We start from the raw sequence: 27,811 nt of genomic DNA on the forward strand, positions 1-27,811 counted from the left end.
TGGAGGGAGCTTCATATTTTTGAACTTGCAAAGGAAAGTGGAGAAAGAAAATAAAGAAACTAGGAAACAGAATTGAAATCTATGAATTTTTTCATAGCACTGAGGAATGGATGCATGTTTTTAAAAGAAAGCTATACTCACAGCTGTCAGTTTGGGCACACCTAGCAGCGTAAAGGTATGCAACTTTGAGAGATAAGGGTATGCAAATTACTTTGAGTTCACATTTTCAAAGGATAAGAATGTGACAGTAAAGTGGAAAGAGCTTTTGTATCTTGTGTCAAGATTCCTGCCCTGTCCTTGACTCCTCTTTTGTTTCTCTTTCGTGTTTTAAAGTGTTTTTTCCTCGCTGCTTTCCTGTCTTAGTGTTACTGAATGTGTTTTGTTTCTCTATGAAATTTGTTTTCTGTTTTATTTTTTTTAATTACTTGTGGGCTTTTTTCAGCTGATGCGCCTCTCTGTTTCTAGCTTCCGCCTCTCTAGTGTTTACAGTCTGATACTGCTGGCTGCTTGGTTCTGATTTCTGTCTGCTTGGTCCTGCAGTCAGATACTATTTTGAACCAAAACCTAATCCTTTGTCTTTAGTTCACCCTACGCCATGCCGTGCATCAAGCAGCTAATGCTTTCCATCATTAAACAGCTAATCAGGATATGTTATTATGCTTTTTAAATCAAAAACCAAAACAATGATAATTCTGATGAATTATCATCTACCCCCCCAAAAAAACAAAACAACGAAAAAGAAAAGAAAAGAAGAGAAAAACAAACTAACTAACTAACTAACTAACTAACTAACAAAACAAAACAACAAAAAAAAGTATAGGCTCAGAGTTAAGAGTAGGGTTGGGGTCACCAGTCATGACTTGGACATGAACAACCCCGCTTTCCTGATTACAAAGCGCTGTGTAACTGCATGTGTGAATATATTAAGTATAACACTACATTAGAAAAGAGTAATTATGACTTATTGAATAAACAGCCCCAACACGGCTGATAACTGGAACAGTGCAGGAAAATAGACTTTTGTGTGTGTGTTTTCGGCCCTGAAATGCTAATTTATTTATTTATTTTTTATTTTTTTATTATTTATTTTAATTTCAGTTGTTATAGATGGGACAGACATGACTGAGGGATAGGAAAGGGAGAGAGAAAGATGAAGGAAAAGAAAAACAGAAGGGAAGAGGGACAGTGAGAAAAGGCACTTAAAAAGAGAAAGAAGAGAAAAAAAATCTCCTGGATCACTCCCTTGCCTGGCACCCACCAAGGCAAGGGAGCCCAGGCCCATCCAGACCGGGGCCTACGGCATCAGGACCGCCCAGCCCCACAGGACCCGGGGCAGCCCACCCGACCCCACCGCAGAGGAAACTGTACCCACCCTAACATTCAATCATCTCCCAGACAGCACAAGACAGTAGACACCCAGGTTAAGTTTATTCTCATCCTCTCCTATGACTCTCCCCCACCTGCAGAGTGGACTCCTGCAAGGATGGAACAAACTCCCTGCTAGTTGAAGAGCCCCCCAGTTAGGCTGATGCACCAGAGGCCCCCTGCGCCAGGGCTGAGCCCCCGTGCACCCACCCGCCCACAACCTCTGCAACACACCAAGGAGGACCGAAGCCCCCAAGGCCCAGCCAGAGCCCTAGCACAGAGCACCCCCAAATCCCAAGCCCCCACGCCTGCCCGGATCCACTCAGGGGCAGCCAGGCTACCAGGCCAGTAACCTACGTCCGCCAGCACAGACCCTCCCCCAGCCCTGCTGCACGCAGCCACAAGGAGAACACCCTCTAAGAGCGACCAGAGCCACTAACCAGGTTATGACCACAACCCCTGGGTTAAGCCCTCCAGGGATAACGTCCCTAGGGATTCTCCAGACACCCTAAGCCTGTCCCTACCTCCACATCAACCACAATGGCGAAGGCGGGACCAAACCACGATCCCCCACCCCCGCTAGGTGATGGAGCCGATCAAAGGAGCCCAGAGGGATTGATCTAATGTGGTGGCAGAGTCTGTCTCGAGACTAATGTGATCTATTAGATGGTTTCTATATTGGCTAGAATTAAGATTATTTTTATTTTTCCAGTTCATGAGGACCGTTTTCTTGGCGATGCATAGGGCAGTAAAAACCATGTGGACTGTATTAGTTTCTGTAGTGACATCATCCAATTTGCCCAACAAGCACACTAAAGGGGAGGTTGGAATTTCAGACACTTTGATAAGTCTTCACATATCTCGCGCCAAAACTTCTGCACTAGTGGACAAAACCAAAGAGCGTGGATGTAATTGTCTGGTGTATTGCCTTGACAGTGTGAGCAGTTGTTGGAAGATGTAAACCCCATCTAGAACATCCGATGACCTGTATAGTGCACTCTATGTAGTATTTTGTGCTGTATTAATTGCAGACTGGGATTTCTAATCAATTTAAAGGTTTTTAAGCATATCTGAGACCAGAAGTTTTGGTCTAAGCCGACTGATAAATCTGCTTCCCACTTTGCAATAGGAAGGGATATTGATTCATCTATTTTAGAAAGTGTTCTGTATATTTTAGACAATAATTTGGGGGATTTAAGAGTAAGAAAATGTACCGCGCTTGGTGGTGTTTGCAATTCAACTTGACTGAGGTTAAATTTCTTTTTTACTATGGATTTAATTTGTTGATATTCTAAAAATATTTTCTTGTTGATCCCATATTGTATAACTAGCCTGTCAAATGGAATAAAGTCTGTTCCTTCCTGAAATGCTAATTTAGATGGAGGCAGAATTTCAAATGGGTACACTATCTCGGGTGACTGATGTTTCCCAAGTTTGTCTCAAAGGCCATTTTGTTTTTGTGTCTAAATAAGCAGAAGTTTATTTCCCTGCAGAGATAGCTTTACCAGCCTGCGTACACTGTACAGAAAACAAATGTTACCAGCTGGAACGTTCTTTCGTTTGAACACACCGGGTAAATATGCTATCTGAATTGCAATAAGGAAAAGTGTCAAGGCTTATTAGTGATAGCTCTTTTATGCTTTGAAGATGTGATCATTTGTATGCACACGTTTTACTTCTTTGAAACTGACTGAATAGAAGGGAAGGGGGGAAGTATCATGCAGGTGCTGATGGTGATTGGTGACAGGCTGGATTGAGCCTCAAGGGGCTGATTGCTCCCCAGGCTAGCCTATTACATCGACTGAGAGCACACTAAAGAGAGACTGTGGATAGACCTGTCAGTGCCAACCAGAAGAATTCTTTGTCGTCAGACTGCTGCGGTTTATAATCAATGGGTGGCAAGTCATTCAAAAATAACATGCAGTTTTCATACTTTTATAATTATTAGGCCATGGAGTTTATGTGAAATTCCATGATAAGCACTGACTGGCACAAACATTAAAAAACAGACAATAATATAACAACAGAACAACAGTATAACACAACACCAGGCTGTTTATTATAGTTTGACTGAAGAGTTTAAAAAATGTGGCTTAACCTTCCAATGCCAAGTGCAACTTATTTGATACATGAGTTTTTGAGACCTCACAGTATTTTAACTTTTTTGTAGTCTTTGGTTTCCTTTCTTTTAGTCTGTTTTTGTTAATATTACTAAATTGTTAATTTCCTTGGTCATGTATTATGTCTCATTATAGCCTCCCTGGGCTCCCTGTGTTCTGTCAACTTTGTATGTTCTTGGCCTGGTCTCTGTGTTAGTCACTTCCTGTTTTATTTTGTATGTCATTTTCAATTTTGCTTCCACTGTTAGATTTTGTTTAGCTATGTTCCCAGGTGTGTCCACTCTGCCTTTCTGGGTATATATTGTTCACTTCTCCCTCTGTTTTTAGTCGTGTCCTCCCTCATAGTGTGCAAATGTTCAGCCTTCAGTCACCTTGTTCCTGTTCAGCAAATTATTGTTTGTGCTTTTTGTTTCCTTTTACCTTTTATCAGTATTAAATCTTTGATGTTCATGTACATCAGTGTGTTGCATCCAGCATCTGGGTCCACAATTTGTTACCACACAGCCATCCACATGCTCTACATTTCAATGTGATTTTTTTTAACACTATAACCTTCTTATATGCTTTTGTTTGTTTTAGTTAAACCGGAAGCAACAAATTTCAAATGTAGCAAAAGTGACACAAAGTAAAATCCATATATGCAAACAGATTTTCTTTTTGATTTTTTTTTTATTTAACTGAAGGTTTAATAAACATTTTTATGGCAATTATTAAATAGTTAAAAAATAGCAGGTAACTAGTGTTGCCCTTCAGCCTCCTAGTAGCTGTACTCCTGGTTTAAATTTGAAAATCCTAGTTGACTTCCTTGTTGTTAGTTAGTGCAGTCACAAGATTTTCAGAAAAATGACCTCTAAACTTGACCTTGGGGTTAGGGTTACCTTCTACCTTGAAGCAGAGGTCACTGAGATTCTAACTTTTAATAAATAGCAGTGCTATATGCTACTGAAAATTTTGAGGGCCTCTACTGCCAATATCAATACCAATACTAATGTGGATACTTTTAACCTTTAAAGGTCTCTTATGTAGGTGAGAGCAGTTTTCTGTTTTTGGACACATGCACAAAAGGTTTCAAACATTTTTCATAGTTCATGTGTGAGTCATATTTTTCAATATCCAAAAAAGCCCCAATTAATTTAATACATTTCAGCAGGCCAGGCTACGTACTGAAGTTAGAGGATAGCAACAAAAAAGTATCAATCCAACCGGACTAGTACCAATGTGATACCAACACTAGTGTGGGTACCGATACGATCACTGTTTTGAGCGATTCGCCCTTCTCTAATAGATACACTTATGATATCAATTTGAAAATCCCAGCCGACATCCTTCTTGAGTTATAATGTTCACAAGATTTTCAGAAAACTTTGCAGCTCTGAGATTTGGACTCATTGGAAATTTTTGGTAGATGCAACTATGTTATTTGTCACAAAGTTGGGTGTCCACACCCAACTTTGAACCTGTAAGGCTGCACCTGTGTTTGAAGTTAAAGTTGTATTTAATGTTTTAGCATAACAAAGTTTAAAAGGTGACAAAGTAAATATGTGAGCAGTTTTTAATTATGTTTATATTTAATTATGTTTATAATTTAATCATAATGTCACACTTGTTCGCATGTTGTTGTTGTGTAACAGTACACCATCCCTTAGAGGCTGCCTCAGTAACAATTATAATAATAAATAACAATAATAATACAGCCTCCTTGTAGAGGTCTTAACTACATACTGCATGTTGTAGCCTGCATTACACATTATGCAAAACACCTGCGTGCCAAATGACAACTTAAATGTGTTTGGTTGCTTTGCTAGCGTACAAACACTCAACAACTCCCCCATCGCCTTCAAATGTTTATGTTTTACAGATGTCTCATGATATTTATGTAGCTCAAAGCACAATGGTTTCCAAGTCCTAGCTCACAGAGCTGTCACTCTTCTCACTTCTGCTCGTACTATCAAAAGACTTGTAGGTCACACTGGATAAAGCAGAGATGATTAAGTCTCAGTTTGAAGCAATGGATTTACAGTTACCAGATACAGCATTAGGTTATTGTGTGGAAATCAGTCAGAGAGGCTGATTATCCTTTATTATCCATTACTTACTCTTATTGTAACCTGTGGGCTTCAATCTGTTGCTCCCTGTAAAGTTGTCCTTGGACAGCTCCTCACTGCCAGCTGCCAACACAGCACTGGTTGTGTTGACTAAAAGAAGCACCTGCATTGTCATTGGGTCTCTGAAATAGTGTTAATTTGACCTTACGGAGAAGTTTTATTCTCTTTATTTATTAGTAGCCTCAGAGTTAAAATGTTTCCATTCAGTATCATCCAAAAAGAACTTGCCATTAAAAAAGTATCTGATTCATGTTTCTTTTGCATAGAGATGATATAAATCTTATTGCATGCTCCCTTTCCATACAGAGAAACGACTGAAGGTTGGCTGTGGCACAGGAGGTAGAGAAGGTCATCTGCTAATCAGAAGGTTGGTGGTTTGATCCCTGGCTGCCCCAGGCTGCATGCCAAACTATCTTTATGCAGGTTACTGAACCGTGAGAATGTTAGACAGAAAACACTTAAAAGAAGAACAAAATGTGTGTGAATGAGGGATAAAATACTTTGAGTGGGAAATTAGAGTATAAAAGCACTACATAAGAACTGATTAACAACGAAACCAATTTAATTGATAAAAGCATTTCTATGCTAGTTTTTATGTGTGTCACCACTCTATAGTTTTCTATCTCTCCATTATCAAAAAATTAGCATAAATGGCTAAAAAAAATCCCAACCTCAATCTTTCAAGAAAGCGCAAATGAAAAAGGAGAGCCCCATTTTAATGACCTGTTTAAATTTCAAAGGCATCAGCAAAAGGACCTTCACATCTAATGTGTTTCTGCAGCCTATTAGCATTCTTAAAAGTCTATTTGTATGCAAACACATGTGTGCTTATACATTCAGGCTAAATACACACTCATACACACATAATGGCCACTGATGGATAGATGTCCTAGGACGATGTAATGGTACAATAATTATGGTGTCAGCCTGAGCTGACCAACTGATGACAGTGCAGTCCCATCTATGTTGCAGAAATGCAGCAATTAACAAGCAATTTGTCTTGTAGAATGAAGATAATTCAAGTGAAATAATAAGCAGGAAGAGAAGCTGTACAAATGATTCCATCTGCATTCTGCTGACCTAACTGAAGCTTAAAAACATCTCAAAACACATAAAGATAAACATTATTTGTCACAGTATTAAAAACTGATATTACACTCCAGAAAACAAAACAAAAAAACAAGTGATTTAAAATCCCTTATGAAACAGATGTCTGCGGTGAAGAATATGATTCAATTTTCTGTCACTATATTCTTGCTAAAAGACGGAACGCTACACTACTTCCACAGGCAGACCTTTTGTTGGTGAGTCATGGATCATTTTATCCATCTTTGTTTGAGAAACAGACCTCAGGATAGGGCTGGGCCATATCATACCGTTCACGGTAATACCGGTATAATGTTGGGCAACGATAAGAAAATGAAATATCGCAATAGAATATGGGTAAAATGCACATGCGCAGTGCCCTTGTTTTCATATGCACATGGCAGAAAAAGCATGGCAGCGACGGAGAATGAGAAGGGCGAAAGTGGACTGTTGAATGAAACTGATGAATCAGAATTGGTTTGTAAAAATGCTGCAACTTCAGTGGTGTGGAACTGGTTTAGCGTTCGTCCGTCAGATACACAACAAAGCACTATTTTTGGTAGAGCATGCTAGCGGGCCGTCGTTATTACAGTGTTTTTTGGAAAATACGGCACACTTAAAATCAATCCTTTGATTTTAAGAAAACTGGCAGTGCCCCTTATAATCCCGTGTGCCTTATGTATGAATTCTGGTTGTGTTTACTGACCTCGAAACGATTTTATGTCGTACACGGCGCTGGAAAATCTGTCAAATGTTTTAGTACGACTTTGCTAAGCTACGAACCCGCACCGCTTGATGGATTGTCGGAGCATTACAGCTATCATAGGCAGGAGCCTGGCCGAGTGATACGTACTGTGCTTCAACATAATATTACCGTATTGTGTGTGTATAACTTCTTTTCAAGTGTTGTGGATATTCTACATGGTTATGCTGAGGATATGTCAGCCAATTTCCACTGGAAATGCCTTTTGGTTAAACTGTCAGCAAGGAATTTGCATTTGCACCGTTAAATTTTTATATAACTTTAATGCACATAAAAACAGCTGCTCATTTAAGTGAAAATCTTTTTTTTTCTGCTCATTCTGTTGGTTTTTGTCTTTTGCCCTTCTCCCCCGTCCCTCTTCTCAGCTGTTTCTCTTCCCCCCTTTCTTTCTCCCCTTCTTTCCCCCAGTCAAGTCTGTCCTGTATTCAGTAAGTGAAAATAAAATAAACAAAAAAATAAATAAATAAGTGAAAATCATTGATGTTTTGTTTTTTTGCACTAATACAGTTGTGGAGTTGTGAAGTATTTTGTCTCGTGTCAATTATATCGTCAATTATATCGTTATTGCAAATTTTCAAATGTATATCGTGATAAGTATTTTTGGTCATATCGCCCTGCTCTACCTCAGGAACTCATTCCACTGGCTTTATTTCTTCTCAGTCATCACCAGTGAAGACTTAAAGGACCCTGATGCTTTATATATATTTTGTTGTTTTCTCAGCAGGTCTTTGCAATCAGGGAAGGAAAACAAAAAGAAAAAAAGGACACAGTTCTTTTGTTGCGTTTTTGAACAAACCACCATAAAATAAGCTGCAAGTAAAGTTCTGCTTCATAATTCAACAATGTGGACTATAACATTTACCTCCCCATGCTGATGTCTTCAGTGCGGTGGCTAAAGATTAATCCCACTAAAGAGCCTTGAGGTCAAAGCACTGCAAAGGTCAGTGCTCGAAAATATCAACACATATCTCCACATTGATTTTTTAAATGGTTGCTATGCACTACTTGCTTATTGGCCACAGAAAGTGGCTTCAGCACCTGATTTTCCAAGCTATTTTCCAGTTTGGAAACAGAGGAGGCAAAACAGCGGCAGAAAGAAAACTGAAAGACAAGGGGGGAAAAAAGAAACTAAAACAGGCCATGAAGCCAAGTTCACCTAATAAAAGCCCACATTAGATTAGAGATTCCTGCTTTAGGTGCCGGCAGCAAATCAGATAGTTTAAACACCAGGATTGTTGTACTCTTTTAGCGCTCTCAATAGAGGAGTATAGATCACACTTCTCATTAGTGCACCTATCATGGTGTAATTAGTCCCCTTTCCTGAGTCAAAATTGAATTTCCTCTTTGCTTTCCTAACCTTAGTTCATTGAAGCAATAAAGGCCCATATAGCCCCGAAGCCTGTGGGCTTTGTTTCCCGTTTTGCACCACAACGTGACTCTCCTTGTATCGACCCGCACACAGATCCCAGCCTCACCTGACTCGGTGAACCATGCAAAGAGTACCCACTAATGGAGTGGCATCAATAACAGCAGATACAGACTTACAGACACTAAAAGTGTTTGAGCTGCTCTCGCTCATTCACGCTACACAGAAAAGTAGAACACACTGGTTTCTCAGAAAGCAAAATCCAGTTTGGGCTGGTCTCACAGATCTTCTTTGTATAAGGCATAAACAACAAACCTAGTTGTTTGTGCATAAATGTAATCAAACCAGCATCAAATGGTAAAAATAAAGTTAATAGATGACTTCTGTGTAATGTAATTATGGCCTAATTAAGTTTTACAGCTCCACCAGATTACAGATTTAACAGATTACTCACACATACAAGGACCTCATTATGTTACCACTGATCGATACAGTGTTTAGCTCTAACGCCTCGCAGCAAGCAGGTCCTGGGTTCTACTCCTGACTGGGGCCTTTCTGTGTGGAGTTCGCTTATTTCCCTGTGCCTGAGTGGATTCTCTGAGGTACTCCAACTTCTTCCCACAGTGCAAAGACATGCATGCTAGGTTACCTGTTGGTTTTAAATAAGTCCTAGGTGTGAATGTGAGCGTGACTCTGTCTCTGAGTTAGCCCTGACAAGCTGTCAAGGATGGACTGTGCCTCGGCTCCAGCCTTCCCACTCCCCATCCCACCCGTATAAGCCTGAACTGGACAATCAATTAACAAAATGGATGAATATAAGTCCCATTAGCCATAGTGAAATGAATGGTTTCCACTTTCATTAGCTTTTGTATTACGGTGTTATTCATGTGAAACAGCTCCGATATTATCCTTAGCCTCACTCTGTAGTTTTGGAGAGCAGAGAAGCCTTTGATTCACTCCATGTGAAACAGCATTAGGCAAATGACCTAAATAGACCTGAGGCAAAGTTGTGGACTATGTGGATAAAATCAGGCTGGTTGGATGGCAACGATGGGGTGGGGTGGTTAGACGAGTGGTCTGATGTGCCAGTCCTCTGCCCTGCTCAGAGTGTGAGGTGGGATGAAAGGTTTGTGTGCCACAGAAACCCAGCGGCTCTGACAAGGTGGAGTTTTCATCCATTAATAAAGCAAAGAGGCTGTTAAACGGCACGTCACGTCTCCTGATGCTAGCATCCCCATGGAGGTGTTCTGGCAGAGCTGGCCAACAGGGGGAATTAATTCTAGGACATGCACCATGTAAGCCCCATTAATTCACAGCGGCTGCCAAAGGTCCATGTGGAATCCCACACAGTGTGCAGTCCTAAAACTGCTTTAAGTCACGTAATCTGAGCAAAGGAGAATCCCCCAGAATAATAAACAAATACACAGATAGTTGTTAATTTGAGGTCGGAAGGGAAAACAAAGTTTACGCCTTACAAGTCACAAGTACATCGTTACCCCTGAATTCAGTGTCATGACACAAGCACGTGTTATTGTTACAGAGCTTTAAGTCTGAGCTTTCAGTCAACATAAATCTAAGCTTCCTATGACTTAACACTATGTTACCCCTTTCCCTAAAGACGGGAGAGGGATGCTTCCCATTAGACTGTAGCAAATATTTCTCTGTTTATTTTTCTAATAATTCAGTTACTCTACAGTCTTTCCGGATGTTTCCAGGACAAAGTTCCCTTTAACTACACGTTTCTGCTGCTGTGTCTTTCTTTAATGTGTTTTAGAAATTTAAAACAGGTAAAGATGGAAAAGTGTGACATCTCCAGTATCCCCAGTGAGATGGAACTCTACAGGGAGCAGCCAAATAAAAAACCAACCCTGCTTCCTGTAAATTAGCCAAGTATAGAGATTAAAAGCTGTTTTATTTGGCAGACAGTAAACACGTTAATTTCATCCCTACTGGAGAGGCCTCAGAACCATCTCGGGCCACAAACAGCAGAACTCTCTGCCTGGGAGGGATGTGAGATGGGCAAATGAACTGAATCATTTCTTCAACAGATTTGACTCAGCCATGAGGCAGTCTGCAACATCGGCTGCAGACTCACCCACCCCCACTGCTGCTGTTCCACCTCAGACACTTCACACCTCCTCTATTCACCCTGCTCACTCCCCCCCACCCCCAACAACAGCATCCAATACACACTCAACACAAGGCTCCAGCCTGTCTCTCTCAACCACCCAGGTTAGGAGGGAACTGAGGAGGATTAATGGCAAGAAGGCAGCGGGTCCAGATGGCATCAGCTCGAGGGTCGTCAGGTCCTGCGCGGACCAACTGTGTGGGGTGATGGAGCACTTCTTCAACCTGAGCCTGAGGTTGGGAAGAGTCCCACAGCTCTGGAAAACCTCCTGTGTTGTACCAGTGCCAAAGACTTCACGCCCCAAGGACCTCAACAGCTACAGGCCGGTGGCTCTGACATCCCACCTGATGAAGACCCTGGAGCGGTTGGTCCTGGCTCAGCTTCGGCGCCTAATAAGCTCATCACTGGACCCACTTCAGTTTGCCTACCAGCCTGGCATTGGAGTGGATGATGCCGTCATTCACCTCCTACATCGTTCCCTCGCTCACCTGGAGACCGCTGGAAGCACTGTGAGAATCATGTTCTTTGATTTCTCCAGTGCCTTCAACACCATTCTTCCCTCGGTTCTAAAGGACAAGCTGGTGAACTCTGGAGTGGACCATCACCTCACTACCTGGATCCTGGACTACCTCACCGACCGACCACAGTATGTGAGGACTCAGGGCTGTGTGTCGGACAGGGTCGTCTGCAGTACGGGGGCCCCACAGGGAACGGTTCTGGCTCCGTTCCTCTTCACCATCTACACTGCAGACTTCTCCCACAATTCCACCCAGTGCTTCCTGCAGAAGTTCTCTGATGACTCTGCAATAGTCGGCCTCATCACTGATGGGGACGACAAGGAGTACAGAGGTCTGACCCAAGACTTTGTGGACTGGTGCCAGCTGAACTACCTCCAGATCAACGCCAGTAAAACCAAGGAACTGGTGGTAGACTTCCGCAGGCACAAGCATTCTCCACTGCAACCACTGAACATCCAAGGTATGGACATTGAGGCTGTGGACAGCTACAGGTACCTTGGTGTTCATCTGAACAATAGACTGGACTGGACTCATAACTCAGACGCCCTCTACAGGAAAGGGCTGAGCAGGCTGTACCTGCTGCGGAGACTCAGGTCGTTTGGAGTGGAGGGCCCACTCCTGAAGAAATTCTATGACTCTGTTGTGGCTTCTGCTATCTTTTATGGCGTGGTCTGCTGGGGCGGCAGCATCTCTGCTGGGGACAGGAAGAGACTGAACAGGGTGATCCGAAGGGCCAGCTCTGTTCTAGGATGCCCTCTGGACCCAGTGGAGGTGGTGAGTGACAGGAGAACGGCGGCTAAGCTGTCATCCCTGATGGACAACATCTCCCACCCCATGCAGCAGACTGTGACAGCACTGAGCAGCTCCTTCAGTGGGAGACTGCGGCACCCACGGTGTGGGACGGAGAGATTTCGCAGGTCTTTCCTCCCCACTGCTGTCAGACTCCATAATAAAGACTTTAACTGATCAAGCACACACATCCATACATATGCAATAATACTAAGTGCAATAATCCTTTCTGTCATCGTTGTATTTTTACTCAGTTGTATATAGTATTTGTATTTGTATTCTATTTTTATCTTATTGTATATTTATTTTATTTTATTCTACTGTATATAGTATTTTATTTTATTCTATTCTGTACAGTTGTGTACTGTATTTATTCTTATTGTATTCTAATTTTTGCCTCATAACTTTTGCACTGTCCACTTCCTGCTGTGACAAAACAAATTTCCCACGTGTGGGACTAATAAAGGTTATCTTATCTTATCTTATCTTATCTTACAGTTAATATGGAGCCAGCCTGAAGGGTTTTTTTAGAAATGTATTTTTTTTTCTGCATAGGAGGTTGCCGTTTGTTTAAAATGGTAATGATGGTAGTTTGAAGCAGGAAACAGGCGATGTCATGAATCTCGTGATGCCATATATCTTAGCAGGAATATATTTTGTGGTAATGTAAACAGGATATGTGTGGATATAGATTATAAAAAGCTGTGGTAAGGTTTAGCCATGAGGACTTATTGTCTAGAGTAGAGATGGCACGATACCACTATTTTATGTCCGATACCGATATCACAAATTTGGATATCTGCCGATACCGATATGAATCCGATATAATGTTTTTTAATCAACAAAACTGTTTTTTTAAAATATCTTGCTGCATTTTGTATAAGTTCATACTCAAGTTTAAAACAACAACTACACTAAAGCTATTCTGTTATACCTGTATGCAAAAAAAAAATATTTCATAGTTCAGCAATACTGATCAATCTAATAAACTTAAACCTGCACCAGCTCTAGTCTAGAGCTATATTTCTCTTGTAACTGGCTGCAGTTTTTTGCAGATTTGGGAAAAAGAGAGATGTACGTTCCCACAACTAACTACAAAAACCAAATTCAGCCCACAATTTTAAATTGACACTCTGCCCAGTCAGCCAGACTGATTAACTCGTAGACACTTTAAGCTGAACATCAATAAGTTAGCAACAACCTAAAAGACAAACAAGGCTAAATTAGAGAGTTAATTCCCATAATAGACTGTCCTTTAATTTGTTGACTGAAATTAATTCAGAGAAAAATCTCACTGCTTGCCTCCAGCAAAAGCTCAGCAATGGCACTCACTGCAACATTCTTATTATTAGTGTAGCATGTCTGGTTCTTTGTTGAGAAGTAGAAAGAAAAATGCAAGTGAAAGCAAAGAAAACAACATGTTGGCTTTTGCCAGAGCAGCATAAGTAGTTTGATGTGTAAAGGAGCTGTAAATGAACATTAGTGGGATCCACTCACTTGTTTTGGTGCTTTGAGCCCTGCAGATGTGCATGGTACTGTGCCACTGAGTTGAGTGTGACGCTGCAGACTTCACAGGAGTAGCTTCGCTTCAGACCTGGAATCAAACAGAATAGCGCACATTACAGAAACGAATCTGGCAACTGAACAAATGCTTTACTCCAGTGAATTTTTCAAAACTTGATTCAGTAATACAATTTTTGCTCTGCTGCACGTGGCCAATATGAATCAATCCATCACAGTGAGAAGGCATGTCTGCCTTCACGCAGACGGGTCTCAGTCCTGCAGCAGATGAGCATTCATGTGACTTTGCCTTAACAAACTGGTGTTTGCTAAAGAAGACTCCCATAACTGCACTGAAGGAGAAGACTCTTTGTGCAGCAGTCATAGCTCAAAGATCTTTATAGTAAATCCATAGCAGCTGAGACCTTGAGATGTCTGAATCATTTGGAATCTACAACATTTAATGAGTTGCCTATTTTTTTTTCTAAATAGCGACAGCAATGCCCTTGGGGTGATAATGGCTGTATTGAATCAGCGCCCTGTTGCTGCAAATTATAAGCATCCTGTGTAATCGCCTTCATGTTGCACTAATCTTATTGTGGTGTGAAAAATGGCCGTCTTGATTTCCTCGCTCTCGCAATTGAGTTAGCTCCTCTATAAATATGCCTCAGAGCAAAAGGCCAAGAGAAAATAAATGCCACCCTGCACTCATTGAATCACATTTCCATATCCTCCTCAATCAAATTTCCTCACTGAATGATTGTTTGTTAAATCGCTGCGGTGAGGAAAGCGCTGCCGAAACTTTGAAAGTCTTCTTGTTTTTCTGCTTTCAGGGTTGCGGAAGGTGAAAATCTGCAGTGGGCTTGGTCTCGGGTGTTGATGTCAGCTGTTTCCCTTCTACCATTTTGATGGAGGGCAATATTCCCCACAGAGAGCGGCAAATCCCTCCCTTTCACTTCCCCGCTGATAAGCTGTACAATAACCACTCTGTCAGCTGGTCGCCACCATGACTGAGATTTCAATTTTGCACCATCGTCCCCAGACGCAGTCATGAATCGACATTAAATTTCTGCAGCAGGCGGAGAAGCTCTGCCTTGCAGTGCCCCTTTGACAGCCTGCCTCTCAAACTATTTTTGAAAGGGTGAAAGATTATACTGTGACTTCGGTATCCATCATTGGCAGCCACCTGCGGCTCTTCCCACATGGCGCTATGGTGCATGAGCGATGAAGCATCAGAAGCTTTAGGCTTCTGCAATTCCTCCCCTTCATCAACTTTGCTTCCTACTTTCTGAGGCACTGGAGACTCGTTTGTTTTGGTTAACCTGTCCCTTTGCTGAGAAAAACGAGGGTGTGGGGAGCAGCCGATGAGTGGTTGCAGCAGAAGAAAAATGTGCTCTGCAGTCTCATTTGTTTGAGTTAACTTAGGAATTTGGTAACTGTTAAATAAAATAACAGGTTGTGGAGCTGATGCATGCAGAGAAAAAAAAAACACAGACTGATGTCTTCGATCTTTATTCGATCTCACCGTATAAGAAGTATACCTCTAAAAAAGAAGTTGCCAGGAGGTAAACTACTAAACCCAAAAAGGTTAAAAAAAGATGTTTTAGTGGGTGTAATGAGATTCATATCAGCTGCCTATTTAGTTTTAACTTCAGGTCAAATATCCAAAAACATATTTAAGCTAAGAGGAGCTCAGCTCAGTTTTTAGTGTAAAAACAACTCATGCAGCATTTTAGCTGTAAAAACAGATGAAATGCATGCTGGTCTGTGAAAGCTATGAAGCTGAGAGATTTTTCTGGTATCAAGTAATTGTATGTCAAAAAATACCCACAGATACAAGCAAAGCCTTAGTAAAACTTTTTAAAAAGCAATTTATACAGAGCACACAACACCACAGATGTAACACGATGCTAGCATCAGGGTCTAAGGTTACTTCTCAAAGGAGAACACACAACATTTGCAGATATGCATGGGCCATTGACTTGTTTAGCTTGTCCAGTTACTTTCAAGCCTCAAGCCTATAATTCACAAACAGTTGATGCAATATTTTTGTCAATTCCACTGAAATAAAGCTGGGATTTTGTACTTTAATTACATTTTTATTTATTTTAAATCCTCTGTCATAGCGTACAGAGAGAAAACTACAAAAATAAAAGTGAGAAGACTATTTGTCCACAAACGTATAGACTAACCGTACGTGCTTGCACCACTCAAACAGATTCTGAACCTGGGCAAGATCAATTTGTTTTGCAGTGAATCTTTTGCTTTCTCTTAGCTTATTGAGACCTATTGCCTGAAGCTTTGGAAGAGATACTGTTGGCAGTATGACTGATCAGCAGTGCAACATTCTTTGTCGATTGTTTATAAGCAAAGAAAAAGGTGGTACTGGTCCAGGATTCATGCTAAATTAACCAGCAAGCATCTGCCCCACTCAGATCTGGTAACTTTAGCTCATTCTCTCCCTCACTGTAGCATTGAGCCCAGGCTGAAAGAGCATACACTTAATCACTGTTTCTATGAAATCAATTGGGTGCTAAGTTGCAACTGTGAGATTTAGTATAATGAATTGCTTTGCAAAACTGACAGAATAAAATCATTACTCAAAAATGTTTTCATCCCACCGAAGCACTGACTGAAAGTTTCTTAAATTGGACGGTTCAAAAATGTGGGGTAAGAAGAGGCGTAATATCTTGAGGAGAACTCGTCCAATCTAGAGTTTTAAATTAGGGTTCAGCATTACACTTTGTTGAAAAGGACCTAGATCAGCTTGGTGTAATTTCCCCGTCTCTGAGCCTGTTGTTAACAGTATAATGGATCTATTTTAGGCTGGGGAATACAAGAGTGGAGAATACAACATACAGCTGAAAGCAACAGCTTGAGAACAGTGACTGCAAGCCTCTGTTGAAAAAGAGCTAAAAAGTGAGAGAATGAGGAGACCACATGCTAAATTATATCTTCCAGAGAAGCATCCCTGATTAACAGCTGTGATAGTCTGACCCAACACAATTTGTCTGCTGGGTGTTGACAGGCTAGCTAGCCTGTGGTCTAAATTTAGTGGTTTCTGGTTGAGATTTGACAACATCAAAATACACTGAGAGGGACCATTAAGATGGCAAAGACAGAGACGGCCCTTACTTGACCTATGAGAACAAAACTGACAACAGGTTGCAGAAACACATTTATGAATGTTTTTTTGGTTTCATGGCCAGGTTGAAACAATTCTCATCTTGATCATTCATTACTTTTTTAAACGCAATTTTCTTTCTTATTTTCAAGCTTACTGTTATTACGAGTTGTATGCAATACTGAACACTAAGGAAGAGGAAAGGACTGTTTGTCTAGGTGAGGGGTCAGCAACCTTTAAGACCGCCACCCTGATATTGCCTTTGGGCTTTTGGAGCCTTGACCTGACTTTTAAAAAATAATTGGAAAAAAAGCACTATGCTGCTAAAAAATGAAAAATAGATATTTGCAAAATTCTGCCTAAATATGTATTTTACCTGGTTAATGTGCGTGGCGGGGCGTGGTCTGCAGCGCCACTGCAGGGGAGGTGGACGCGCCCGAGCGGCGCCCGCAATCACGCCTTGCCGCCTTAACGTCTGTGTGCTATCTATGCTGTTGTGTTGTTGTTGGTATGTGTTGGGTGGTGAGCTGAAAAGCTACAGCCGGCTGTGTGCGTACAGCAACCGTGTGAAAAGTGGTCAATAAAGAGATGCTGAAAAGCATGTTCATGGAAACATCGTCGGGTCTGCTGTGGTACGTTTACAATGGGACTTCTGCTCCTGAACTTTCATCTTTACGCAGGACTGTAAGCTGTCATCTGTGAGGCGTGAGGTGTTTGTTTTTAACATAGTTCACAGTGGAGAACAGCTGCTGATATAATGTGGATCCGAAGATCCATAATTGGCCTACCTGGGGTTGAAAGTCTCGATAAATGCACGGCGTTTCGGTGGGTACACCGGCTTTCGCGAGTGTGACGCTTATTTTGAGCGATGAAAAAAATAATAGAATATAATTTTAGAGAAGATGAATTAAAGTCAGTACAAGCAAGACAGAATATGTATGTGAAGGAGAAGGAGACAGGTGGAAAGGTGGATATGCAAACAATAGAGATAGTGAAGGTAGATACATTTAAACATCAACAGTCCAAAGCAGACAGAGAGAGAGAGAAAGAGAGGTTAGAGAGGTGAAGAAGAGAGTGCAAGCAGGGTGGAGTGGGTGAAGACAATTATCATAGAAGGATAGCTGCAAGAGTGAATGGGAAGGTTTACAAGATACTAGTGAAAGTTGGGTGTATGGTTTGTAGACTGTAGCATTACCGAAAAAGATAAAAGGTTAAGACGGAGGATGTGATGTTTGGCATGCACACTGAAGCAGCCAGAAATCGAACCACCAACCTCCGATTATTAGATGACCTGTTCTAGCTTTGCATGATTCACAGTCCAAATTAATCCTCATTTAGCTCGTGCTGGTTCTGGTACAGCCCCTCACTTCTTTATTTGTCTGAAACAAGCTGCTTTCGTTGCCTTAACGGCAAATGCCTTCTTATTGGCTGCCCCTCAAAACAAAAGATTTTAAGAGTAAATGGGTGGAGCTGTTACAGTCACAGCTGCATACCTAAGATGACCTTGGAGAGGTTAAGCCCTTCTTCTGCCATCATACACACCCAAGAGTAGAAAAATGGCAAAGAACTGAGTTCTATTGGCTCAGAGCAAACACTTCTGTATACACTGAACAGCAGTAATAGAACAAACAATAAAACCAATCATATTAGGTCCTCTTTAATTAAATAATTGTGTGCTGTACTGCTTTACTAAGCACTACCTCTTTAGAATGTAAATGTTATATTATCGCCTACATTTAATATTAACTGTGTTTTAAAGTCACTCTTAGATTTGTCTACAAACTGAGTCTCCAACTGTGCTTAGAAAGAACAATACATACCTGCCCAGAGTACACAGTGGAGTACTTAAGGATTAATCACGTTCTCTTAGTACAGAATTACTCACGCTAAGCTCCATAAACTTTTCTCGTACCTGCTCATCAGTGTGCCATAGAAGTATTAAAATGAGGATGATGGTTCCAACCACGTACCTGTCAAACCTTAGTGTGATTTCTTAGCTTCGACACACAGTCTGACTGTGTGACAGTTAGGTAATAACATGCTTTGGGAGAGTGGCCACTTCACTAGCTGCCATTTTATTCTGAAAAAAGGATGTAGTTGACTGAAAAGCAAGGAGAGGGATTGAAATGAGGTGGGGTGGGGGGGGTTCAAATGTTTCCATGCAGACTTAAGAGCAGCTTATTTTCACAGCCAATAAGGTTTGGAAGAGATGACATCACTCGGTGTTAAAGACGTAGCATCTGAAAGCTGGTGTGCAACAAAAAAAAGATAAAAACAGGTAAATTCGAATATTTCTGCAGTCTACTTTCCACTTCTCTTTCAACTGCTCTTAACACAAACGCAGTCTGCTTCTCTCCATGTGAACAGCTTTCTCCCCCACACTTCAGAGAAGCAGCCAAAATATGAAAAGCACTTAGTGAATATGGGCTGCTCTGCCTGAAATCATCTTTAGGGCCGGTTCAAACAAGATACTCAACAGAGGCAGAGCAGACGCGAGGACTGTTCTTCAGAGACATGGTAAGTGATAGGAGTGCAAACACCAGCTGTGGCACAGCATGGACTTAAAGTGAGTTTTGCTGTCTTCCTGCTACTATTATTCATCTTCTCACGCTGTCAGCTACACTCAAAAAAGGAAAAAAACATTGTGATTCATGCTACATAAAAGGGTGAGCAAACAGTTTATTTATATAAAAATGACGTTTAAAGTTTCCCATTTTTATTTAAAGAGTTCTCATTTTTTCATGTAAAAAGAAATGTTGTTGAAGCATTTCATTTCAAAAGCACTGAGATCCTTTGTAGTGGCACTTGCAGCTGAGTCGTGGTGCATCGTTTATACTGTAAATGAGAGCTTTGAGTCCTTTGTGGTGACAGGAGAGACTTTAGGAAGGACAACCATCGGTCAAACACTCTGCTAAAGGGCTTTATGGTAAAGTGGGTAGATGGAAGCTACTTTTTACTAAAAGGTACATGACAGCCTTTTAGAAAAAGGTAAATGTTCTGATGGACTCTTAAACCTTGAGAAGCAAAGGCAGCTGGTCAGGTAAAACAAAGATTAGAGTATTTGGTCAGCTATGTGTGTGTTATCAGGCAGTGATAATAACTCCAAATAATATTTCTTGGAAATGATGTTGAAACAAACACTTCATCTTGTGTCCTTATCAAATAGCACGACTGACTTACATACAGGGATTCTCCTGGACTAAAAGGGACATAGGATGGGCGACCAAACATGTAAGAATATTCAGCCCAGGAAATTGGCTCTGGATAAAAAGACCGAAGTTTATTAGTGTAAACGCTGATTAAGTGTTGAGTACATTCATTATATTTTTTCGTCAACTTAATTCAACACTGTTCAACGTATTAGATTCTTTTGGACATGTGAGCTTGTATTTTTCTCATTTCTAACTTTAGTTTTTAAAATATTCAACTGTGTGGATCCAGGTACAGGGAGTACCTTTGTGTAACAGTATGTGTAACAGTATGTCAGTATTTACTTCAGTCCAACTGAAAGCTATTGGCAGTTACTTTCAGTTGGTGAATTTAAATCTATGGGAATGATAGAGCGTTCTGATTGGCACATTAACTTGCGGCCAAATTTTCATGGGTGGATTTGTCTTCAGCAGACAGGCGGTTCAAATCTGGGTAGTTGGAGTCAGTTGATGACATTAGGAATCATATTTTGTGACTGGATCATTAGAACTGAAACTATGTGCCTGCCTGTGGATTCTAGTGGATTCTCCCACATTTCAAGTCGTCTAACCTCATTTAATGTCTCTGTTTTTAGTCTGTATAGCTTTTCTCCCCACTAACATAAAGTCTAAAATAAGACGCACAAAACAGTTAAAGATTTAAAACTATTTTACCTCCTAATTTGATGCCAGTTCCCCTCTTTCTCTGTATGTCACTCACTCGCTGATAAGGACACACACACACACACACACACACACACACACACACACACACACACACTACATTCCAACTTCTGTGTAAACTTCAGCTTTCAACAGTTCTGCACTCCGGCTTTCAGGTCAATGATTTGGTGTATTTTAGCTTATTAAACATTTTTTTCAACAAAGATTCAGCAATTATAAAAATTGAACTCAAACCATTCGGCTAGCAGCGCTCACACTGCATTTTCTTTAGAAAATGCATTCTGAAGTTTACTTAAGTATCATTTTACTTATTTAAAAAACTGTGAGACTGGAGAATAATAGATCTGATGTTTTGTAAGAGCACTGCCATAACGTTGTACAGCACGACTCTTTGAGGACTGCTAAACCTCCACTGCCAAAAATGGAACTGATTATGATGGGACTCTGACCACTCATTGTTCACTTCCGCAAACATAAAAATAAAGATGAAGTTTTGCTTGTTGATGCACAGGAAGAAATCCAACAGGCATTGGGAAAAAGTGGGACAAAGGGACAAACTAGATTAAATATAGCAGCCGCCCAGAAAACAGATCTGGGTTACACAAGAAGAGGGAGATCACCAAATTTAAACCACGAAGATTTTTTAAAAATATCTGTATTACATTTTTTTAGTCTCAAAACATTTTTATTGAACAAATAATGAGAACAATTACTGCATATCCAGTACTGATTAGAGATGGCACGATACCACTTTTTTATGTCCGATACCGATATCATAAATTTGGATATCTGCCGATACCGATATGAATCCGATATAGTGTTTTTTAATCAACAAAACTGTTTTTTAAATATCTTGCTGCATTTTGTATAAGTTCATACTCAAGTTTAAAACAACAACTACACTAAAGCTATTCTGTTATACCTGTATGCAAAAAAAAAAATTTCATAGTTCAGCAATACTGATCAATCTAATAAACTTAAACCTACACCATCCTCCCTATTCTGGTATTTTAAAGAGTACTTAGCATAAATATTAAGCAACCTAACTAATAGGGTTCCAACTCCCAGCAACAACAAAAATAAATAAATAAAAAATAGGGAACCACCCCTCACGCTCCACCTCATGATGCTTAATCGACGTAATCAACCTTAATTTGATGCAGTGTGAAAAAAAAATGCACAGAAATCAATTATTTTTCAAGAAATATTAAATAGATTCAACATCTTTCTTCAACAAAATTGCAGACTGCACAGATGGTACCTTCCCAAAGGAAAAAGTACTATAGCTTACTAGGGTATATATATTAGACTTAATAGTTACTATATACAGTAATTGACTTCTATTCATTTTACATCAAATTAAAACTTTGGGTGTCAGATAATTATTTATTAAAAGCTAGACATTTTAAATGAGAATAAGAAAGAAAAGTATGTCTTTGTGCCCCCTTTTCCCTGTTAATGCCCTATCAGCCCCCTGTCGTGTTATTCAATTATACGCGGGTCCACTGTACGATTCATAACCACACTTTATTTTCTTGTTCTTGCTCTGCCCCACATAACATAACATTCTATACAGAAACACACCGGTCTCGCCCTCTAGCTGCCATCAGCCTAACTACACTGACCGGCTGCATTAACATCTACTGTACAATGCAATTATACCACACCCCCCTGGCTAAACTTTGCTAGATGCGCCCCTGCACAGTTACCAGCCGTCAGCTACGTAGAAAAGATCCTCGAGTAGAAAGTAATATTAAATACATTCTAACAACAGCTGATCAAGCTTAAACGTGCTGCTGTTGTTCAGCCGCTGGTTTCCTCTTTCTGGTGCAAAATGGGCCAAAAGCAAACTAGAGACACGGACTCGCGACAGAAAAGCCGATCAGCTGATCGTTAAGCAGTTTCATGATTGAAGTAGCAGCAGGAGAGGCAGTCGTTTGTTAAGCTTAACGCAGGAATGCTTTACAAACATTCAGAGATGGACTTACACACTTGCTTTACTTCTCTCGGGATAACTTTGTCGGAGATGAAATGCCGGGTTGCTAGCGAAGCTCCAAATGCTATCCAGACCACCGACAGGTCCCGCATGCCACAGCCACTCTATCACGTGATGCATACTGCTCCGACGTGCTAACGTTCTGAGGTGAGTTACGGCGTGTTGCAAGTTTTGTGAGGTGCTTTCGTGATATTTAATGGATCGGATTACATTTTTTATTTTTCTCCAATATCCGATCCAGTAATTTAGGTCAGTATCGGACCGATACCGATACGTAATATCGGATCGGTCCATCTCTAGTACTGATAGGACAAATTCATCATTCATCTCATATGAAAGCTGAAAACCTACTGAGATGGAAATCACAGATCACAGTGGTGCAGTAGTTCATCCTTTTTTTTAGCTCCTGTGCATCGTCCTTCATCGATTCCATTATTACATTTATAATATTTTTTCTCTCTGACATGGCACAAGATGATTACAAACTGTATCTTATGTCTGCTGGTGTTGGAAATCACATTAGCTAAAGTACATTGCCCAAATGGGCATGATAAATAAAGAAAAATGACAGCACGCAGGCAGTGTTTACAACTCTGTGATGATGATGGCAAATGGTTCTAAATTAGATCAAACTTGTATAACGCCACTTCAACGCAAAGGTGATGCTTATCTCACTTACCTTTACCACTTACCGTGACTTCTACCTTTGCTGATGCTCACATCTCTGTGACAGCAGGTGTCTTATGAGTACTATAAAAAGCATTTGGCAGGCACTTAGATAGTTACATGAACTGCTGGCTGGTGGTCAGATGAACCAAGCTGTTTGCTGTGTCTCTCTTCACATTGTCTGGTTGTGAGTCACTAAACCTGGGATGCAGCTCATGTTTCGTTTAGCCACTCTATGAACACTGAATGTGGGACAACAAAGGAGTCTATAGCATGTGTGTTATTTCAGTCTCTCTCATGAAGTCCATTATGTGCCAGTACAAGAAAGTAAAAGAAAGCTTAAAAGCAGTCATCTGTTGATTTGATGTGTTCTGATGTAAAAGTCATAAAAGGGGGCATTTTTGAAAGATTTTATTTTTTTAGTTTATCTAATCTATATTTAAACTGAAACATTAAGCTAGACTGACGGCCTGCCCTCAGTGTACCCTGCCTCTCACCTTATGACAGCTGGGAAAGTGATTTCCCGAAACTGTGGCTTGGATAACCAGTCATGAACATGGATGGATAGATTTCCACACAGTTACAGGCACAGTCTGTAAACACTGACAAGAGTAAACACATGATTCCTGAGCAGCAGTGCTGGAATGGGGAGAGTTCAGCACGAATAAGAAAGTTCACCACAAATACAAGTTTAGCTATTTCTGAGATAAAATCCAACACATCTTTACTTTAATAAAAAAAGAAGAAGAAAACAAACCTGGAAAAAAGAGATCATCTGTTTTAAACTTGCTGCAGCGATAACTGGGCAAAAGTGCTTACACAATCTGTTCCCATTAGTGTCTTAATGGACTATCAACCACAAATTCATTTTCCATCCCATTTACATTTATGCAAACATTACAGTCCTCACAGTTATATCACCATCTCAATACTACTCACTGTTAGCTTTGAACAGAATGAGCACCAGACAAAAGACCAGAGGATCAAGTAGACTATTAGAGCGCAAAGATGGAGTTTTACCAAAACAACTTAAATCAACTAAGCCAAAGAGGACAGGTGAGCAGGGACCTCGGTTTTACACTATGCTCATGCGGTTAACCTGCACTCTTTTGTATGTACACCACTTATAAAACAAAGGCTTTTATCATGAGGTTAGACACATCTGGAGGGTCTCTACACTTGTGCTAAAAGTGCTAATGGCTTGCCCATCTCTTTATCCATCTTCAACCTTATGTCTTTGCCATCAGCTTTTCAATGCTGCACAGCTCTGTACACACAACAACAACAACAAACAAGACCACTGGATGATGCTCCCTCCCATTTTATTAGAGCTTTTGAATATTTCATCACAGGACAATCTTCAGAGTCAGACTCCACATTTTCTTAACAGGTTGAGAAGTGCACAAGGTCAGGTAGAGGGGAGGAAAAAAGGGGGAAAGATGAAAGGATAAAATGCAGAGAGGAAGCAGAAAGAAGCAGCAGCATCCCGACCGCCTGCAAGGCCTGCTGCGGTCCCATTCTCCTCTCTGTGGGCTCACACTGCTGGTTTTGCCTGATAGGACAATTTGCCACTTCATTACTAATTGATAATCGCCAGAGAGTAATGCTCATTATTCCAAGTGCTGAATAGTACAGCTAGTGTGCTGACATTTTCTGTCGCTCCATAATGACTCTGTTGAAGCCGGCAAATTCATCTCCTCTTAATGCACTGTAAAAACAGGCGCCGTGCAGAACAGATGAAGGTAAAGATATAAAGGGATTAAACTGTTTTTCATTTTTACATGCAAATCTCTAATGAATTATTCATTGAGATCAACACTTGTTATAAGAGGATTGTGGAAGCAGTGCATTCTTTGATTCACTTGCAAAACACTGAACCCGTTAACAAACTACGTCTTCATTTAGAAATCTTTCCTTTTCAGTCGCTTTAGAAACCTTAGTCATACTTTTCAAACACCCTGTGATGCAAAACTTTGGACTGAAACATTGTTTCAAAAATGGCCAGTAACCAATGCTGATGCTTTATTTCACACCCCGTGTAAAGGAAACAAAGGAATCTTGCAACAAAAAATATCTCTCCTTCCAACTCTTCACTGCACTTTTTCCCAGCACAAGATTATTGGTCAATTCAATTTGATTTAGTTTAATTCAATTTTATTTACATAAATGAAAAATCACAAGTTGTCTCAAAGTGCAACTATCAGCCACAACTGGTTGGGGGTGAGAGTAGGGAGATAATCTTTCAGCCATCTGACTAGGATACATCCTGTATACCTCCTAGAAGAGTTGGTTTTGACATTTCCTAATGGAAGGAGACACAGGGGCAGAGCCAGGACATGTTTCTTGGGTATGTTGGGACAATCAGAAACACCTTTTGAGCAAGTATTTGGCAACAGTGGGAAGGAAAAACTCTCTTCTAACAGGAAGATACCTCCAACAGACCAGGCTAAAGAAGGGTCAGCAATCTGCCACAAGACATGCATATATCAGTTAATAGGCCCAATATAGGCCAATAATGATTTTTGATAACTCTAAAAAGTACCTTCTATCATATTTTATTCATTAGCTTCTTCTGCCATTATCTGTCAAACTTCAAACAAGTTTTGTAGAAACATTTAGCTGACACACAAGATGCAGCATTTAACTGTGCAGCATTTAACCTAGCACTGATGCGCAAACACAGCCTACATGAACGATTCATTGGAATCATGAAAGTCTACAAATGACTTAAAGTAAGATTACAACAAAAAAATCACACTGAGCTCATTGGTCACACTTTCCGAGCCATGTGTTTGAGAAATTCAGGAGCAGAAATGAAAATCTTGCTAGCTGTTAAGCAGAGTAGCAGAAATATTCTGCTTTGGAGTTGAGTGGCAGCCAATAGTTCAAGTAACATAACAATAGATAGAGGGAAGAGTGGATCTGGCTAAAAATAATCAAATTCTGGACGTAGACTTCAGGCAATTCGTTGAGAACTGGAACTGAGAAAAAGTTCTACAGGAGGACAATGATCCTCCTTAAAAACTGGCATGAATGTTCGAATTGACTGCCATAATCTCCTGATTTGAACCTCACCAATTTATACAAAGGTGTGAAAACATCTCTTTGTATACCAAAAATACTTATTTAGAAAAGAGCTAAAAATGCTAAGTTCCAGCCCTTTATTTATTCTGTGTCTCCCCTGTAGAGTTAATAAAGTTCACCTTTGTCTTATACTGACTCTTTATTAGGGCTGAACGATATATCGCATTTGCGATAATATCGCGACATGATCAAGTGCAATTTTCTAACCGCAAAGGCTGCGATTATACTCTGGACATGTCCAAATTCATGGGCTGCATCCTCCTGAGGCCGCATTTGTAGACCGATTACGTCACAGCGACGCGCCGAAGGCTGTCCAAATTACTACCATATCCCAGAATTCATAGCGCGGCCCAGCCAAACTCCAGTTTCCAACAATGGCGGCCGCTACTAAGTTTTAAAATTACTCATACTAATCTTTCTGGGTCACAAAATAAACTTTTAAAATATTTTCAGGCGAGAAAGTAGTTGTGTAAACATCAAATATCTGCTCGGTTTATCAAGATATCCCATATTTGCAAAAGTGCTTCGACGTTTTCAGAGGCGTCTGCTACCCACCAGCTCGACAGCTAGCCGGGAGCTCGAGGGTTACTGATGCGGCCGAGAACGGCACAACTCCCGGCACATCATTTTCAGATCACCGCGGAGTTTCGCTGCTCGGGTTAAACGTGATATATAAGTCACTTAGACAACCTAAAAATGTTATTGTTGGGCTTTTTTCAGTGTTTTGTTTGTTCGTGAGTAAATCGGTTTGGCTGAGATTAAAGTTATTAGATTAGATAAAATAAAACTTTATTAATCCCCCGGGTGGGTTCCTCCTTGGTTTTCACACAGCTGACTAAACGTCAAACAGAAAACTTATTAAACAGAAATATGAGACAGTCGAGAATTTACACCAGTGTCTGGTTATATTTTAGATAGCAAGAAGCAGACGGCCGAGTTTATTAAACTCCACCGAGACAGCGGTGACGCTAATCAGAACTAGCCTTCTGATTAGCTAATCAGAAGGCTAGTTCTGATTAGCCTTCTGATTAGCTAATCAGAAGGCTAGACCGTCCAATTTCACGCCTTTAAACTTTAAAGGCGTGTTTGTGTGTGTGTTTATACAATTGCTATTATGTTTGCACTTTATGTGTAATGTTACTGACTGCAGAGATCAGTAAGATGTGTGTATTTTTTATTTATTAGTTTTATTTATTTAATATTATTTTTTAATTGAATGACTGTCTAGTAGTTCACAGATGTCGAAAAACTGAGTGTGGTAAAGCCACTGATTTTGTTTATGTATATTTCTGCAATCTGCACATTGTACTGACTTTCATTTTAATGTTT

General features: G+C 40.5%; 1 protein-coding gene across 2 annotated transcripts in view; it reads right to left on the reverse strand.

Annotated features, from left to right (window-relative positions):
• Positions 1–27,811, reverse strand: part of LOC146562107 (zinc finger matrin-type protein 4-like) — a 157,954-nt gene that overhangs the window by 17,091 nt on the left and 113,052 nt on the right. For both annotated transcript variants that reach the window (XM_085293581.1, XM_085293580.1), the window contains one exon: positions 13,738–13,834. In XM_085293581.1, the coding sequence (XP_085149707.1) occupies positions 13,738–13,834 (97 nt within the window). The remainder of the gene's footprint in view (positions 1–13,737; positions 13,835–27,811) is intronic.

This window comes from Mchenga conophoros, linkage group LG12 (assembly GCF_057382185.1).
Source record: "Mchenga conophoros isolate Kocher_MC1m ecotype Shallow Benthic linkage group LG12, M_conophoros_male_GT1.1, whole genome shotgun sequence".
Taxonomy (NCBI): Eukaryota; Metazoa; Chordata; class Actinopteri; order Cichliformes; family Cichlidae; genus Mchenga; species Mchenga conophoros.